General features: G+C 55.0%; 6 protein-coding genes across 12 annotated transcripts in view; 4 read left to right on the top strand and 2 right to left on the bottom strand.

Moving 5' to 3' along the window:
* The window catches only part of MHCY15 (major histocompatibility complex Y, class I heavy chain 15), a 295994-nt gene that overhangs the window by 181381 nt on the left and 97690 nt on the right, over positions 1-16923 (top strand).
* MHCY4 (major histocompatibility complex Y, class I heavy chain 4) overlaps positions 1-16923 on the top strand; it is a 311182-nt gene that overhangs the window by 229537 nt on the left and 64722 nt on the right. The gene's annotated exons all lie outside the window — the stretch shown is intronic.
* The window catches only part of LOC124417249 (C-type lectin domain family 2 member I-like), a 246597-nt gene that overhangs the window by 176674 nt on the left and 53000 nt on the right, over positions 1-16923 (bottom strand). The window lies entirely within an intron of this gene.
* The window catches only part of MHCYL (major histocompatibility complex Y, class I heavy chain like), a 34310-nt gene that overhangs the window by 2903 nt on the left and 14484 nt on the right, over positions 1-16923 (bottom strand). Inside the window, exon 1 of one of the 2 annotated variants that reach the window (XM_040648754.2) lies at positions 5987-6235. The exons of the other annotated variant lie outside the window; for it this stretch is intronic. The gene's annotated coding sequence lies outside the window, so the exon portion shown is untranslated. Of the gene's footprint in view, positions 1-5986; positions 6236-16923 lie in introns of those variants that run through there. 2 annotated transcript variants of the gene reach the window in all.
* On the top strand, positions 91-5521 carry LOC121106948 (C-type lectin domain family 2 member B-like). 4 transcript variants are annotated; one of them, XM_046901587.1, is made up of 7 exons: positions 91-2187; positions 3377-3458; positions 3552-3706; positions 3792-3896; positions 4194-4375; positions 4641-4747; positions 4971-5521. In XM_046901587.1, exons 1-7 carry the CDS (start codon positions 2112-2114, stop codon positions 5110-5112), a joined length of 849 nt encoding a protein of 282 aa, XP_046757543.1. In that variant the 5' UTR covers positions 91-2111; the 3' UTR covers positions 5113-5521. The 4 variants fall into 4 exon arrangements, with proteins under 4 accessions (XP_046757543.1, XP_040504800.1, XP_046757544.1 ...); XM_040648866.2 differs by having other exon boundaries at positions 3328-3458; XM_046901588.1 differs by having other exon boundaries at positions 91-3123.
* LOC121106930 (class I histocompatibility antigen, F10 alpha chain-like) lies at positions 10456-13282 on the top strand. Of its 3 annotated transcripts, XM_040648781.2 has the most exons (7): positions 10456-10537; positions 10664-10924; positions 11180-11455; positions 11537-11809; positions 11893-11994; positions 12064-12099; positions 12258-13282. In XM_040648781.2, exons 1-7 carry the CDS (start codon positions 10474-10476, stop codon positions 12299-12301), a joined length of 1056 nt encoding a protein of 351 aa, XP_040504715.1. In that variant the 5' UTR covers positions 10456-10473; the 3' UTR covers positions 12302-13282. The 3 variants fall into 3 exon arrangements, with proteins under 3 accessions (XP_040504715.1, XP_040504714.1, XP_046757522.1); XM_040648780.2 differs by having other exon boundaries at positions 11893-12099; XM_046901566.1 differs by having other exon boundaries at positions 10456-10924; positions 11893-12099.

The following is a 16923-nucleotide window of genomic DNA, read 5'->3' as shown; positions in this document are numbered from 1 at the left end:
GCCTCCCCCTCTACCCGCCAATGGAGTCCGTGAGCGCGGGCGACGTCACCGGGCGCCAGGCAGATCTCGCTCGCGAGGGTTGTCAAAAGTGACAGCGAAAGCTCGGAGGACGGGAGGGGACGAGGGTTCCGTGGGGCGACCCCGGAAAGAAGGGAAGGAGCCGTCCGCCAGAGCGCGGTCGAGGGCCACGATGGGAGCACCACCGGTGTGGGGGGCACGGAACGCTCCTCCCAGCAAGGATAGGTTGGGTGCAGAGAGGCACCGAGACCCCAAGGGTGGGAGGGATCACCATTGATCCCCACCCAACAGGGAATGATCCCGAGGGCAGCGGCTACGAGCAGCACCTCAGCTCTGTGGGTTGTTCTGCCCAGACAGGAGGAGACCGAGGGGAGGCTCCGTGGTACCTCACAGCCCCCTCATGGTGGCCCGCAGGCTTCTCTTGGTAGCCAAGAAGGTACTACAGCGACACGGAGGACCCTCTGGGCAGCCATCCGTTCCCTCCCACACAGTGAGAACACCCCGCCCTGTGTGCAGGCCTTGGCTTCTCTCATGCTTGTTATCTCTGCTTTTCTTCTGCTGAGGCTCTCTTATCGTAACACAGCAGCCTTACAGCATCCTTCCCAGCCCATAATAATACCCACACTATTCGCAACCTTTAAAAAGTGCAAGTGAGAATTAATCCCAGCATTCAGCAACTCCATTTCCAAAGCATGCCACTCACATCTGTGGTATTTCTACCTTTTCACACCAGCTGTTTCTAAGGACAAGTTGCAGAATACAGACATGGTGCTCCGCTTCTTCAGGCCAGGTCCCCCTTTTCCATATCCAATGCAGAAACACAGCCTTGGAAAGCCATCTGCACCCAATCAGTAGGCATTTCCGAGTGTCGTATGCTGCCAGGTTCCCATTGCCTGGCTCCTGTGGCCAGAGAGTATTTGCATTTATAATCCAGCCTCCTAAGAAATGAGCTGTGTTGCTCTGTGAGAATCCTCGGGGCTTTGGAAGCAGTGCCCACTTCCCAAGCGTGTCTGCAATCACAGCGGAAGGCTCAGAAGTAATTAAACGATAACGACAATCAGTGGTTGGAGAGAGTGACGAAAGCCAAACGGATGGTTTGTTGAGGAAAGGGGCGCGGGCAGAACCTACATATGCTGCATTCTCTCGACTGGGGGGCCCTTCTTTTATCCTCTTCTTCTGCCAATGCGGAATTGCGGGGCACTTTGGTACTGTGGGAATGGGATGCTGTTTCTGCAGTACAACCAACAGCATAAATATTTTACTCATAGTTCTTTCCAGAGGGGTCTTTTCCCTTCACCAGGGCTCTCTGACAGTCTGTGCACGCTCAGCAAAAAGGTGCAGTAATTGATGGTCACCGAGATGAGGTGGATGGGGTCATTTATTGGTACAGAGACTGCAGCTCTGCTCTGTGCAGCCGTCTGGAATAGCTCTGAGCCTGGAGGTACAGACAGGTTGCACATCCCACTCCCAAACACTGTGACAGGGATATCAATGGGCTCGTTATGTTGGAAGACTGCTAATTGCTGGTGCTGGACAGACAAGCCCTGAGTGATAGGGAATTGATGGAGGAGAAGCAAAACAATGAGCAGTATCCATGTTCAGATAGCAACGACTTGTGCACAGCAGGTATGGATGCGTTCAGCTTAGCGACAGGAAGATTTGTGAACCTGAAGCACTCAGCCAATGAGGAACCATGGGAGGAAGAAATCAACATTGGGTAACAGGGCATAAAAGATGTAACACTGCTTTCTGTGTGTGCTGCTGCATGCGGGACAGCCGACATTGCAGTGGGACTAAAACCTGCTTTGATCAGAGATACCATCCTGATACATTGCTTGGGTATCACCAACGGGTGCAGGTTCTCATTTTCAGCTGATGGCTCATAGCCAAGCTTGGCTGTGTGGGTATGGCTGTGTACTGCAAAGGCCCCCCACAGTGAGTGCACCAACCGCCATTGTGGGCAGAACCATGGCTGAATAGGAGGAGAGAACTTAGAAAACCACAGCTGCTCCCCCTCTTCCTGCAGCGCTGTGGAATATTTTTGCCTCCCCAGACAGGTCGTGGCACAGCTGCCCCATGGCATCGCTGCTTGTATGGGAACTGCTGAGTCCTGGCCTGACCCACTGACAGATCACCTGGAGAAAGGACCCGGTCAGCCATGTGTGAGAGGTAGGTTGTGTTTTTGCAGTGGAAATTTCCAGTATTTCTGTAGGTAGTGTAGGTGAAGTTGCTTTTCACAGAGAATGCTGCTGAACAGAGTAAAGTTGAGACTGGGGCATTCCCTCCTGGGTAGAATTGGCATAGGCACCAGGTAAGGAAACTCTATAGGGTAGGGGAGAGCCTAGCACAAGACAGAACAAGTGTGTCGATTGTTGAAAATATTGCCTCCTATCTCCTTAAAAGGTAAAGAATATACCCAAAGACAATGGGTTGCTAACAGACGTTGTATGGAAACATAATGGAGCAACAGCTTCGGACCATTGTGAGCCTGAGATGCTCAACCAATGAGTGCCAGGAGAGGCTTTGCCTGTGTTGGACCCAGGGGAGAAAACGGAGTGGATTGCACTGATCAGGAGCGCAATTTCTGCCTTGGCAGTAGGGGGCGTGCGCCCGTTGTTGCAATCATGGACAAACTGCTCTTCACAGAGATCTCGGCCTGATTCGAAATTGTAGACCTGGAGCGTGTTTCTCACAAAGCTGCAAACATCAGCCCGAGCTCCAAGGTGGGCGAGGAGAGCCCAGGGAGCAAAGGGCTTCACCGTGGTGCTGGGCATAAAAGACCTAACGCTGCTTTCTGTGTGTGCTGCTGCTTGTAGAACAGCTGACATTGAAACGGTGAATAAAGCCCGCTTTGATCAGAGATAGTGTCTGGATCAATTCCTTGGGTATAACCAACAGGTGCGGGTTCTCCTTTCCCCCCATGATGGCTCAGAGCCAAGCACAGCTGTGTGGGTTGGGCTCTGTACTGCGAAGGACCTCCCACCAACTGTGTGAACCAAACAAAGGGAACTTTGAAAGATGTAGCATAACCACAGGACCGTTATGTCAGCGTGGTTTGGCTTCCCCACACAGATCCTCTGCCTGCACACACTGCTCAGCTGAATGGTACCAACACCGCCTTTGGCTTCTCACGTCTTCACATGTCAAACTGCACTGAACTCCTTCCTGCTTCTCTTGCTCCTCCATCTTTCCTTCCTTCCACTTTCCTCTCCCCGTTCTCTCTCCTTTTTCTCCCACCTTTCTAATCCTCCCGAGCCCCTCCTTCAGTCCTTCCTTCTATCCCCCCCATCCTAACTGTCCACCCCACAGCAATCTGTGCAAATACCTGTACTGAAGCACAAGGTTTCCACGCCTGCAGAGGGAGAACGACTGAACCATTCCTCAGAGCACAAAGCAGCACCAGAACCCCCAGCACACCAGAGGAGAAGGATCCCAACAGGGTAAGGCTGGGGATGGAGAGCAAAAGAGTGGAATGGGTGGAAAAAAGGGAAACATAAAGAGGAAAACCACTTCTACCAACATCTGCCCTCCAGTTCTGACCCCCAGCTCCCAGAAGAGGATGTGCAGATATTGCTGCTGGAGTCCAATACTTCCACACCCGCTATGGGAGAAGGAGACCAACAAGAAACATTTTCAGAGCCCAAAGCAGCACTGCAGCCCCTTGGGCAGAGTGGAGGACAGCAATGGGGTAATGGTGGGGACTGAGCAGGAAGGAGAGCATGGGGGGGAACAGGAGTAGAAGGATGTGCCCCCACCCGCTCGCTGCTTCCCAGGTTCCTGGTGCCATGTGACAGGAAGGAGGAGATCCCGTGTGCAGCTCATTGCTTCATGTGCAGCACTGGGAACCCTCAGCCTCGTGCTGGTGGTGATATCGACCGGTGAGTGCCAAGAAGTGTCCCCATGGTGAGAGGATGTTTCAGGTTTGGGTACAGAGCAGGGAATTGGGGTTTCCAGCACATGGATGCGCTCCCCAAGCACAGCCCTGCTCCCACGTGCTGTGGGGCAGCCATTCAGTGCCCTACACCACGCTCTGCTCAACCTTCCTAACCTCTGCAACCGCACCCGGGGCTGCAGCACAACACAGTGCAGTCCATCCCCCACCTCTGTTGGAGGGAGGTGAGAGAAATTCACATTTCCTGTCCTTTGCCTCACATTTGTCTAATTTCTCATTTCAGCATGTCGGCAGGTCCCTGTGCCACCTTTCCCAGACTTTGCCCACGTGTGCCCCAACGCCTGGGTCGGATTCCAGGGGAAATGCTATTATTTTTCGAAGGAGGAGAATGATTGGAACAGCAGCAGGGAGCACTGCAATGCCCACGGAGCTTCCCTGGCCACCATAGGCAGTGCGGAGGAGATGGTGAGATGGGGACACGAGCCCAAAGCTCTGGGGAAGGCACCAGGCTGGGGAGGGACAGCGGCACATTACTGCCCCTAACCCCTCCCGCATCCATCTGGGGGACATCCTGAGATGTGCACCTCCGGGGGCAGCTCTTGTGCCATGGGAGCACAAACAAGCTTCTTCCATGCAGCAGAAGGCAGCACCTTGCAGCCTGCTGGAGCCTGAGATGTGAGTGGGACAGATGTTAAAACCTCCTGACATTCAACACTCTCTTCCTTTAAAGGATTTCATGATGCGCTTCCAGGGCCCGGCAATCTGTTGGATCGGGCTGCACAGGGAAGAAGAGGACACCCAGTGGACGTGGAGCGATGGCACAGCCTTCACCAACTGGTCAGTCTGTCCGTCCAGCTGTCCAGGCCACGTTTTTCCACGGGCTCTCTTTGGGATGGGGACCTTCTCCTGGTGCCACAGCCGTGGTTTACCGTGGTCCGCCAGGCTCAGGCTTGGTGCTCCACCATGAGCCCTTTCTGCCCTTCCTTCCCCAGAAGAGGCAGCCCCAGCTTTTCTCGGCGCATCGGGGTGCCTTTGCCATTCTCCTCCCTCTTGGGCACAGGTTTGAGCTGCGAGGTGGAGGCCGATGTGCGTACCTGAACGGGGACAGGATCAGCTCATCCCTGTGCCACCTACACAAGCACTGGGTCTGCAGCAGAGCTGACCACTACGTCCTCTGGAAGCAAAAGGTGCACCCACAATGAGAGATCTCATCACCACCAACCTTGTGCCAGTGCTGCTGTTGTATTACAGTGTATTATCTTGCAGCCCGATGTCCTTTCTAGTCAATTACTTTGTTTCTGCTCAGATCGTTGCTGCCGTGTTGTTTTTGGGCCCATCTCGCTATCCTTTTCCCTGTTCCCCTTTTCTGGGGTGGCGATCCGCGGGTCCCTCTGCCCCGCTACTCACGGAACCGGGCCGAACCAGCCCATAAACCACTGACATTGTGGATGAGGTGCTACGAGATGAGGCTGAGGAGCTCAGCGGTGGTGATGGTGATTGGAGGACAGTTGGATGGGATGATCCTGTAGGTCCTTTCCAGCCCTGTGCCTCTATGATTCTGTCATCATTCTGAGCCACTCTCTGTCCGGGCCGTATTGTTTCAGGCACGCTCTGACCTCACTGCACAGAGGTGCTCTCTGAACTGCACGCTGCATCTCTAGTGCTATTGGCTTCTTAAAGCCATTCTCCTCTGCAGTTCCCTGCAGTTTACAAAGAACCATAGAATGGTTTGGGTTGGAAGGGACCTTTCAGACCATTCACTTCCATCCCCGGCTGGAGGCAGGGACACCTCCCACCACAGCAGGCTGCTCACAGGGCGGGGGCATCCACAACCTGCTCCACTGTCTAAATCCACCCTCTTCCACTCTAAAGCCATTTCCCCTCCTCCTGTCGCTCCACGCCCTTACAAAACAGCCCCATCCCAGCTTTCCTGGAGGCCCCCTTCAGGTACAGCCCATGACTTCGGGTACGCTTAGCTGGGCAGCAACGGAAGCTGCTGGCAGCTCACCCAGTGCCTCCGTGCAGAAGAGGCCTCTGCACAGCCACAACCTTCCCGGGATCTGCACTGGCCAATACCTTCAGGGAGTCACACGCCTTCGGGACTCCTTCGATTTCTTTCTCTGCCCATCCTGCCAAGCCGCTGCCCATCGTAAAGACGCGGAGTTTGCAGTAAGCAAAGCGTGCTCTATTGCAGCTGCTGCCATCGCTTCCCGCAGCGTTGTGGGACGGGACGGGACGGGACGGGACGGGACGGGACGGGAGCGCTGCCCCAGGCACGGAAGCACCGCCATTCTTTCTCCATCAGCCCCCTCCCCTTCCACGCCCGTCCACACTGCGCTTCCGCTCCAGGCCGGATGTGATGTCATCACCGGGCGCCGCGGCGGGCCGTGAAGGCGTCCCACAGCGGAGCGCCGGGCTCGTTCCCCGCCGTGTCCCTGCGCTTCCTGCGCTGCTTCACGGCCTGCGGACGCACCGGGCCGCGTTTCCCGCGGTTGCTGCCCGCTGTCCCCGTGGGCGAAGCGCCGCCCGGCCGACGGCTGAGATCCTCTCCCGTGTCTCGCGGTTCCCGCGGGACGGTCGCCGTTTGCCGTCGGCCGCCTCGGCCTCTTCGTGCCCCAATGGGAGCTGCCGAGTCCCGGCTTGACCCAGCGATGGAGCACCTGGGAAAGGAGCGGGCAGCCCTGGCGGCACAGCTGGAGGCGGTGCAGCGGTGTGAGCGGGAGGGGCGGAGCCTGCCCGCACTGCTCTGAGACCTCATGGAAGGGCTGAGAGCGGCTGGGAAGGCTCTGTGCGTGGAGATCCCTCCCTGGGGGGGTATCTCCCCGTGAGCCGAGATGTTCGCAGACCGCTGAGCGTTCCTTTCCTGTTTGTCCCTTTGCCATTCCTCTCCTGTATCGCCTTTCCACCGTGCTGTTCTTTCCCACTGTGACAGCCGCCCCATAGCAGCACCGCCCCATAGCAGCACCGCCCCACAGCCTCACCGCCCCAAAGCCTCACCGCCCAAAGCCTCACCGCCCCATAGCAGCACCGCCCCATAGCAGCACCGCCTCAAAGCCTCACTGCCCCATAGCAACACTGCCCCATAGCAGCACCGCCCCAAAGCCTCACTGCCCCATAGCAGCACCGCCCCATAGCAGCACCGCCCCAAAGCCTCACTGCCCCATAGCAGCACCGCCCCAAAGCCTCACTGCCCCGTAGGTGCACTGCCCCGTAGCTGCACCACTCCATTGTGTCTCTACCCCATAACGTTGCCCAATATTGTCACTGCCCCATAGCATCGCTGCCTGCATGGGAACTGCTGAGTCCCAGCCTGACCCTCTCATGGATCACCTGGGAAAGGACCGCTCAGCACTGGCAGCAGAGCTGAAGGCGATGCAGCTGTGCAGCAGGAAGGGTTTGAGCCTGGCTGCACTCCTCTTAGACCCCATAGAAGAGCTGACAGCCACTGGGTGAGGATTTCTGGTTGGGGATCCCTCCTTGGCGGAGTTTTCCCCTGCGATCGTGGAGTGTTCTGAAAGGGGTGAGCAATCTGCTTCCCTTCCTCTATTGCACCTCCTGTCTGTGTGATGAAATTGACAACAAACAAAACGCTTCAGTTTCTCTCTTGGGATACGGTATAGTCGCTTCTTATTCTTTCTTTGTTTCATACATGGGAAAGCAGGGGTCAAACTCCCCCTGTTTTCCCAAATTTTCCTGTGGTACAGAACTTCAGGATGTGTTTTTAGGGTCTTGATTGAAAAACAGCACAGAAGAGAAGGGGTTGGACTGGATGATCTTGTAGGTCTTCTCCAACCCTGGTGATTCTATGATTCTATCAAGTGATCAGCAGGACATTGGAGAGGTGATTTTGTCTTCATTTTCCTGGCTGTAAAATGCTGTTATTTGGCCCTCTCCCAGCACACACACAACGTGCAGTTGAGGTCTCCCGTGCCTGGAAAGAGTTACAGAATCATAGAATGGCTGAAGCTGAAGCTGAAGGGGTCCTTCAGGCCCATGTGGTTCCAGCCCCCTGCTGTGGGCTGCTTGTCCCCCGCCAGATCAGGCTGCTCAGGGTCTCATCCAGCCTGTCCTGGGATGCTCCCGGAGGGGGGTTATCCACGGCTTCTCCCGGCAGCCTGTGCTGGGACCTCACCTTTGAGTAAAACATTACCCTCTTACATCTAACCTAAATTTCTCCACTTTTTGTGTAAAAAAAAAGTCTCTGAGGGAAGGGCTGTGCGTGGCAGGGAGCTTCACCGAGCCACGGGGCTGAAGCCTTGAGAAGTTTTGGGTGAACGTGGTGTAGAGCAAACAAAGGCGGTGACACGGCCTTTATTTGAGAAATAGGTGCTGTAGGGAAAGATATCAGAGAGAAATGAACTCACCCCTCCCAGTAACAGTTTGGAGAAAGGGGTGAGCTGAGGAACGCAGCGTTCATCCTTGTGCTGCAGGAGGAAAGGGTGGGGGGAAAGGGAGCCTGCGCAGACTCAGACAGCACTGTGCTCCCAGAGGCATCACTGAGACAGAAAGGGTGGCTCCAGCCCCCGTCCGCTCCAGGCAGTCACGTGCTCATAGAATCATAGAATCCTAGAATCGCTAAGGTTGGAAAAGACCCACAGGATCATCCTGTCCAACCATTTGCCCTACATCAATGGTTCTCGCTAAACCACGTCCCTCAACACAACGTCCAAACGCTCTTTGAACACCACCAGGCTCGGTGACTCCACCACCTCTCTGGGCAGCCCATTCCAGTGCCTGACCCCCCTTTCAGAGAAGGAGTATTTCCTAACGTCCAGCCTGAATCTTCCCGGCGCAGCTTGAAGCCATTCCCTGTCGTCCTATCACTGTCACACGAGAGAAGAGGCTGACCCCCAGCTCACTACAACCTCCCTTCTGGTAGTTATAGAGAGCAATAAGGTCTCCCCTGAGCCTCCTCTTCTCTAGACTGAACAATCCCAGCTCCTTCAGCCGCTCCTCATAAGGCCTGTGCTCCAGAGCCCTCACCAGCTTTGTTGCCCTCCCCTGGACATGCTCCAGGGCCTGGATGTCTTTCTTACAGTGAAGGACCCAAAACTGGACACAGTACTCGAGGTGCGGCCTCACCAGTGCTGAGTACGGGGGGATAATTACTTCCCTGTTCCTGCTGGCCACACTATTTCTGATACAAGCCAGGATGCCATTGGCCTTTTTGGCCCCCTGGGCACACTGCTGGCTCATGTTCAGTCTAGCGTCAATCAACACCCCCAGGTCCATTTCCTCTACACAGTCTTCCAGCCACTCTGCCCCAAGCCTGTCGCGTTGCCTGGGGTTATTATGGCCAAAGTGCAGGACCCGGCATTTGGTCTTGTTGAATCCCATCCCATTGGCTTCAGCCCAGCTATCCAACCTATCCAGATCCCTCTGTAAGGCCTCGCTACCCTCAGGCAGATCAACACTTCCAGCCAGCTTCGTGTCATCTGCAAACTTACTGAGGGTGCACTCAATGCCCTCATCCAGGTCATCAATAAAGATATTAAAGAGGACAGGCCCCAGCACCGACCCCTGGGGAACACCACTCGTGACCGGTCGCCAGCTGGATTTAACTCCATTCACCACCACTCTCTGGGCCCGGCCCTCCAGCCAGTTCCTTACCCAGCGAAGAATGTATCTGTCCAAGCCACGATCTGCCAGCTTCTGCAGGAGAATACTGTGCGAGACAGTGTCAAAGGCTTTGCTGAAGTCTAGGTAGACCACATCAACAGCCTTTCCCTCATCCAGCAGACGGGTCACTGGATCATAGAAGGAGATCAGGTTGGTCAAGCAGGACCTGCCCTTCGTGAACCCATGCTGGCTAGGCCTGATCCCCCGGTTGACCTGCATGTGCCGCGTGATCTCCCTCAAGACAATCTGCTCCATAATCTTCCCCGGCACTGAAGTCAGGCTAACAGGCCTGTAGTTCGCCGGATCCTCCCTGCAGCCCTTCTTGTAGATGGGAGTCACACTGGCAAGCCTCCAGACTTCTGGGACCTCACCCGTCAACAAGGAGCACTGATAGATGATGGAAAGCGGCTCGGCTATCACCTCTGCCAGTTCTCTCAGCACTCTCGGGTGAATCTCATCCGGTCCCATGGACCTGTGGCAGTCCAGTTGGAGTAGCAGGTCTCTAACTGTTACCTCCTGAATCGTGGGGGGTTTAGCAGAGCTGAGGTGCTGCTCGTAGCCGCTGCCCTCGGGATCATTCCCCGTCCGGTGGGGATCAGTGGTGATCCTTCCCACCCCTGGGGTCTCTGTGCCTCTCTGCACCCAACCTATCCTTGCTGGGAGGAGCGTTCCGTGCCCCCCACAACGGTGGTGCTCCCATCGCGGCCCTCGACCGCGCTCTGGCGGACGGCTCCTTCCCTTCTTCCGGGGGTCGCCCCACGGTCCCGCTCGTCCCCTCCCGTCCTCCGAGCTTTCGCTTTCACTTTTGACAACCCTCGCGAGCGAGATCTGCCTGGCGCCCGGTGACGTCGCCCGCGCTCACGGACTCCATTGGCGGGGAGAGGCGGAGGCACCAATAAGGACGCGGGGCGGAGCCCGGGGTATTCGCGGAGCGGAGCGATGCGATGGGTCCGAGCGAGGCGGTGGTGCTGGGGCTGCTGCTGGGCGCCCTGGGCGCGGCGGTATGCGGTGAGTGCTGCGGGACCGGGCTGCCCCCGGCACCGGGACCCGCGGCTCCTCGCTCCCCGACGCCGGGGCTGCGTCCGCGGGACCCCCACCCGCGGCTCACGGCTCCGACGCCGTCTGTCCCCGCAGGGTCGCACTCCCTGCACTACTTCCTGACCGGGATGACGGATCCCGGCCCCGGGATGCCGCAGTTCGTGATCGTCGGGTGCGTAGATGGCGAACTCCTCTGGAACTACAACAGCCTGGGCCGGACGGTGCGGCCCATCATGGGCTGGCTGCCGCAAGAGGACCAGGAGCACTGGGATGCAGAGACCCAGAAGGCCCGGGACATTGAGCTGGATTTCTACGAGTTCCTGGGCAGGCTGCAGGTGCACTACAATAAAAGTGAAGGTGAGCGCGGCGGCAGCTGCATTGTGATGGGGCTGGGACGGGGACTCCGTGCAGTGAGGGATCCATGAGGCGTCTGCCAGCTCCACTGAGGCCTGGCCTTGCCCCACACCCAGCTGTGCTGGGCTGTCCATGTGTGGTTGCACTGTCCCTGGGCTCCTCCGATCCTGAGCCCACCCACCCCATCCCAGCCCCACAGCACTCGTGGTGCCCCACAGCCTGTGAAGCCCCTCACCCCCCACCCCTGCTATGCCTCAGGGTCTCACACACTGCAGAAGATGATCGGCTGTGACATCCTGGAGGACGGCAACATCCGAGGGTACGTTCAGTATGGATTTGATGGGAGGGACTACATTGCCTTTGATATGGACACGATGACGTTCACCGCAGCCGATGCGGTGGCAGAAATCACCAAGAGGAGATGGGAGCAGGAAGGGACGTATGCTGAGGGATGCAAGCATGAGCTGGGGACTGTCTGTGTTCAGAACTTGAGGAAATACCTTGAGCACGGGAAGGCAGCGCTGAAAAGGAGAGGTGAGGATGGGAAGGGGACCTGGGGCTGGGCTGGGTGCTGGGCAGGGGCTCAGCCTGGCCCACAACGTCACCCATCTGCAGAACGGCCTGAGGTGCGCGTGTGGGGGAAGGAAGCCAACGGGATCCTGACCTTGTTCTGCTGCGCTTATGGCTTCTACCCACGGCCCATCGCCATCAGCTGGATGAAGGACGGCATGGTCCGGCACCAGGAGACCCACTGGGGGGGCATGGTGCCCAACAGTGATGGCACCTACCACGCCTCAGCGGCCATTGATGTGCTGCCGGAGGATGGGGACAAGTACCGGTGCCGCGTGGAGCACACCAGCCTGCCCCAGCCTTGTCTCTTCTCATGGGGTGAGCTGGCAGCGTGGGGTACGTGGGGTTGGGGGGTTTGGGGGCCACCCATTCCTTTACTGACAAAGCCACTCTACCCCCAGAGCCTCAGCCCAACCTGATCCCCATTGTGGCCGGGGTGGTCGTCACCACTGTGGCTGTAATTGCTTCTGTCATTGGATTGGTGGTGTGGAAGAGCAAGTCAGGTAAAGGCCCTGACCTCCTTAGGATCGGCCCTGACATGAGCCCAATGCTGACTCTTATTCTGTCTGCAGGGAAGGAGAAGAAGAAGGGTTACGAAGCACCAGCAGGTGAGTGCCAAGGGCAGAATTGTCCCCCGCCAGTGCTTGGGGTCAGGGCACTCTGGGGCCCCTCGTTGCTTTTGGGGTCACAGTGGTGATGGTGGCATGATGCTCCATGCCCCACAGCGAGCACAGAGCCAGGGCTCACTGCTCTCCCTCCCTTGCAGGCCACGACGGAGAATCCAGCGGCTCGGCCACAACTTTAGTATGAAAGCAGGGCTCAGGAGGGGTCCCTGCGGTTGGAGCGGTCCCAGTTCCCTGCACTCCCCCGTTGGGCCCATAGCTGGGACAATACTGGGCCAACCCTCCCTGGAGAACACCCAGGGTGGTGAGTTGGGACGGGGACGTGGTCCCATATGACACCACCTCTTCACACCCGCACAGGAAGTGAACTTCCCTTCTGAGTGCTGTGTTACTTCAGCCAGCCCTGCATGCACGTGTTTGGAGTTTGTGGGTGTGTGTATCTGTGTTTGCTCAACTTCCTGCATCTCCTCGGGCTGATGCAGTGTGTGCTCCCCTGCTCACACACTGTTTCCAACAGTTAGCACATGGGTTCTGCCCTGTGCTAGGCGCTCTCCTACCATGTAGGATTATCTTACCCGGTGCCTGTGCCAACTGTACTCAAGTCGGAATGCCCCAGTCTCAACTTTGTTCAGCAGCTTTCTTTGTGAAAAGCAGCTCTCAGCGCTGTGCTCATGGCAGTCAGCCATTAGCTTCAAAACCTTGTTGGGCAGCTCATGCCTTGGATGGGTGCTGCTGACCAGGCTTTGAGCCAAGCTGGCATGGTTTTGTAATTTTGCCATTGGTATTCCACATCATAGCATCATGGACAGCCCGGGTAATTACAGGGTTAATAGTCCGGTTCTGTGGACTGACAACGATCCAGATACCTGCTTCTCAAAAGAGAAGAAAAACTGCGTATCCCAGAGGACCTCACGGTCAGTGAGGGAAGATACGGCACTGAAATCACGGGATATGAGTTGCGTGATCAGGCTCACACTCTCTCTCCGGCAGCCACGCAGAGTGCTGGGTGTGCTTCCGAGCTGTGCGCCTTCATTCAAGCAGAGCTTTCGGTTTTGGAAGCTGTCTCTTATTTTAAATGATTTATAACCCGTACTTTCAATTTGATTGTATTATATTGTGTTATCTTGCATTCCAATATCACGGTTAGTAAAATAAGTTTTCCACCTTAGATTGTGGCCACTGCTCTGTTCTTTTTCCCTCTCTGAGCCCATCTCCCATTCCCCTGTCCCCTTTCCCTTCCCATTTTTGGGTGCCAGGGGGCCCACAGGCCCACGGCCTCCCTGTCACGGGCATAGACTGATCTAGATTGAGCTAGATAACTCCGTGACAGCTTTTGGTGGAGAATGCGGGCAATCTGAAGCTTTTAACGCTAACAGAGAAAAGAAAGGATTTCTTTAAGCCGGAGACTGCCAGACTGCAAGGCATTGCTAGTGTGACCTTCATAGATGAGATTATAGTCTGGACAGTCTGCCGAACTCCGGACACTGTACCCAGTAGTTGTTGTTGTTGTTTTTCCCCCATTTTAGCAGCTACCAGCTATGAGTCTGCTCTTTATTGCAGGAGCGTTGTATAAGGGATGAAGGACAATCATGATCTTGGGAAATTATTGGCCTATAATTAACATCATGATTTCGTGCTGTGGAATTGTGTTCATGTATAACCAAATAAGGGCCCTGATGGAGACACCTGCCTGGTACCTTTATGCAATGTGGTATCATTTTAAGTTTGACACTTTCAAACCAGTTTCCAGGCTTTCTTCTCAGTTTGTCACGTGTTTTTTCAACTGCCGAGCTGGAGCTCATACTCTTGTGCATGTTATCAATCTCCTTGAATGTTTTCTTCTCCATTTGTGTTATGTGGAAGAAGTCTCCTCCAAAACCAGAGAATGCTGACTGGCAGGGAATATGGAGAGGTTTAGGAGAAATCTTAGAAGCGTGGGGACCCACAATGTCATGGCACTCCACTCTTGAACACCTGTGGGATCCCAGGAAACGAAGCCAGTATTTGAGTCAGGGATGGTGTGGCTCAGATAGATCGAAGGAGGTACGGCTTATTTGGGGCTTGGCTTGTGCTTACCGTGCTCTATGTAATACTCTTCTTGAGAGAGAGAGTTTCCAAGCTGAGGTTGAAGCCAAAGGGGGAAATCTCCAAGTCAAATCTGATCAGTCACAGGAGACACCAGTAGCAGTGTCAGCTGCCCCTGTGGAAGGCAAGAAATGGAAGTGGGTGTCCACGCGTCTGGAATGGAAAAAAGAAGCAGCAGCTGCGGAGGAGGAGGTAGAGGAAGATCCAGGCCAGGGGGCCTCCTCAGAGCCACGAAAGGCAAAAGCAAAAACCAAGAGACACGGAGAGGCGAGTGATGAAGAAGAAGTCTCTATTTCTGTTTGCCGACCTCTGAAGATGACTGAAATGCAAGGCTCAAGGAAAGAGTTTACACGGCATCCGAACGAAACCCTTGTCACCTGGTTGCTTCGCTGTTGGGACGGCGGGGCCAGTAGCTTGTCTCTGCATAGTAACGAAGCCCGCCAACTAGGAGGCATTGCCAAAGACTCATCTATTGACAGAGGGATTAGTAGATGTTTGGATGGAGCCACCACCCTCTGGGAACGAATGTTAGTAGCCGTCAGGGAAAGGCATCCCGTCAGAGACAGACTGAAGCCTGTGATGTAGAAGTGGGATACAGCTGAAAAAGGTATCCAGTATTTGAGGGAAATAGCTGTGGTGGGAATGGTGTATGACCCTAATTTTGCTCCTAACGATCCACGCCAAGGTCATGATCTGGAGAGAGTGAGAACAATGCCTGATATATGGCAGAAACTCACAAGAACAGCACCAGAAAGATACACCCCTACACCAGCAGCAACGTTTGACAGATACGAGGACCAACAGAGAAGACCCCCAGTTTTGGAATTAATTCTTACACTTCAAACGATGAACAAAATCTACCCCCAACACACGCTTCCATTTCAGCCATCTCAGAATGAGCAAACAGACTGGATGAAGTACAAGAGCAAGTGTCTCTATTGATTAATCGTGACGAACCCGTAGTAGTATCAGAAACGTTTGATGAAGATCAGGATAAGCAAAGGGGCCTAATGAAAGAACTGATCAAGCTAATGAAAATCCACTTAATTAAATTTAGGGGATGGACCCTTCTCCTCACCCGCATCATCAAAAGTCTCAGCTACTGAAGGCAAATTCTTTCCTGCTCAAATGAGGAACATTGTAGGATTGCATCGTGTATTGCCTTGTGGCGTTACCTCAGTGACCACAGAGAAGACATGAGGAAGTGGCATGACCACACTACTCCTGTACTGCGAGCACGGGTGAGAGAATTACAGAACTAATCAACCAGCGGTGTAGTTGCTCCAGTTACCACAGGTAATGAATAGAGGGGCCCTGCCCTCAGTCAGGGAGGGAGAGGGATAACAGAGTTTATTGGAATGCGCGGATCCGATGGCCTGGCACATCAGAACCACAGAAATATAAGGCTCTGGTGGATACCGGTGCACAGTCCACTCCAATGCCGTCAAGTCATGAAGGACGGAATCAATCCGTATTTCTGGAGTGACTGGGGGCTCTCAAGAACTGACTGTGTTGGAGGCCGAAATAAGCCTCACTGGTAAAGACCAGCAAAAACACCCTATTGTGACTGGCCCAGGGGCTCCATGCATGCTGGGTATCGATTCCCTCAGAAGGGGGTATTTCAAGGATCCCAAGGGGTATCGATGGGCCTTTGGAATAGCTGCTGTAGATACAGACAACATTCAGCAGCTGTCTGTTTTGCCTGGCCTGTCAGAAGATCCGTCTGTTGTGGGGTTGCTGCGAGTAAAAGAGCAGCAGGTACCGATTGCCACAAAAGCAGTGCACAGACGGCAGCACTGCACCAACAGGGACTCCTTGCTCCCCATTCATAAGTTGATTTGTCAGCTAGAGAGTCAAGGACTGATCAGCATAAAGCACTTGCCTTTTAACAGCCCCATATGGCCAGTGCGTAAAGCCAGTGGAGAACGGAGGCTGACGGTAGACTACCGTGGCCTGAATGAAATCGCACCCCCGCTGAGTGCTGCTGTGCCGGACATGTTAGAACTGCAATATGAACTGGAGTCAAAAGCAGCCAAGTGGTATGCCACCAGTGACATTGCTAATGCCTTCTTTTCCATTCCTCTGGCCACAGAATGCAGGCCACAATTTGCCTTCAGCTGGAGGGGCACTCAGTCTACTTGGAACTGTTTGCCCCAGGGGTGGAAACACAGCCCAACCATTTGCCATGGGTTAATCCAAACTGTACTGGAACAGTCAGTGCTCCTGAGCACCTGCAGTACATTGCTGTATCGCCCCACACAACAATGCCATCAGAGAACGTTTTTTGAGAAAGGAGAGCAAATAAGCCAGACCCTTCTGCAAGCTGGTTTTGCTATCAAGCGAAGCAAAGTGAAAGGACCTGCCCAGGAGAGTCGGTTCCTAGGCAGAAAGTGGCAAGATGGGCGCCGTCACATCCCAGCAGATGTGATGGACAAAATCACTGCCGTGTCTCCGCCCATTAGTAAGAAAGAGACACAATCTTTTCTGGGTGTAGTGGGCTTTTGGAGGATGCATGTTCCAAACTATAGCCTTATTGTAAGCCCCCTGTATCAGGTGACGCGGAAGAAGAATGATTTTACATGGGGTCCTGAACAGCAGCAGGCTTTTGAGCAGATCAAACATGAGATAGCCCGTGCCATGGCCCTGGGGCCAGTACGGACGGGACAAGATGTAAAGAACATCCTCTACACTGCTGCTGGAGAGAAAGGTCCCACCTGGAGCTTG

Source organism: Gallus gallus, chromosome 16 (genome assembly GCF_016699485.2).
Source record: "Gallus gallus isolate bGalGal1 chromosome 16, bGalGal1.mat.broiler.GRCg7b, whole genome shotgun sequence".
Lineage (NCBI taxonomy): Eukaryota > Metazoa > Chordata > Aves > Galliformes > Phasianidae > Gallus > Gallus gallus.
Note: the sequence above shows the minus strand (reverse complement) of the source record. Positions and strands in the feature narration are given on the sequence as shown.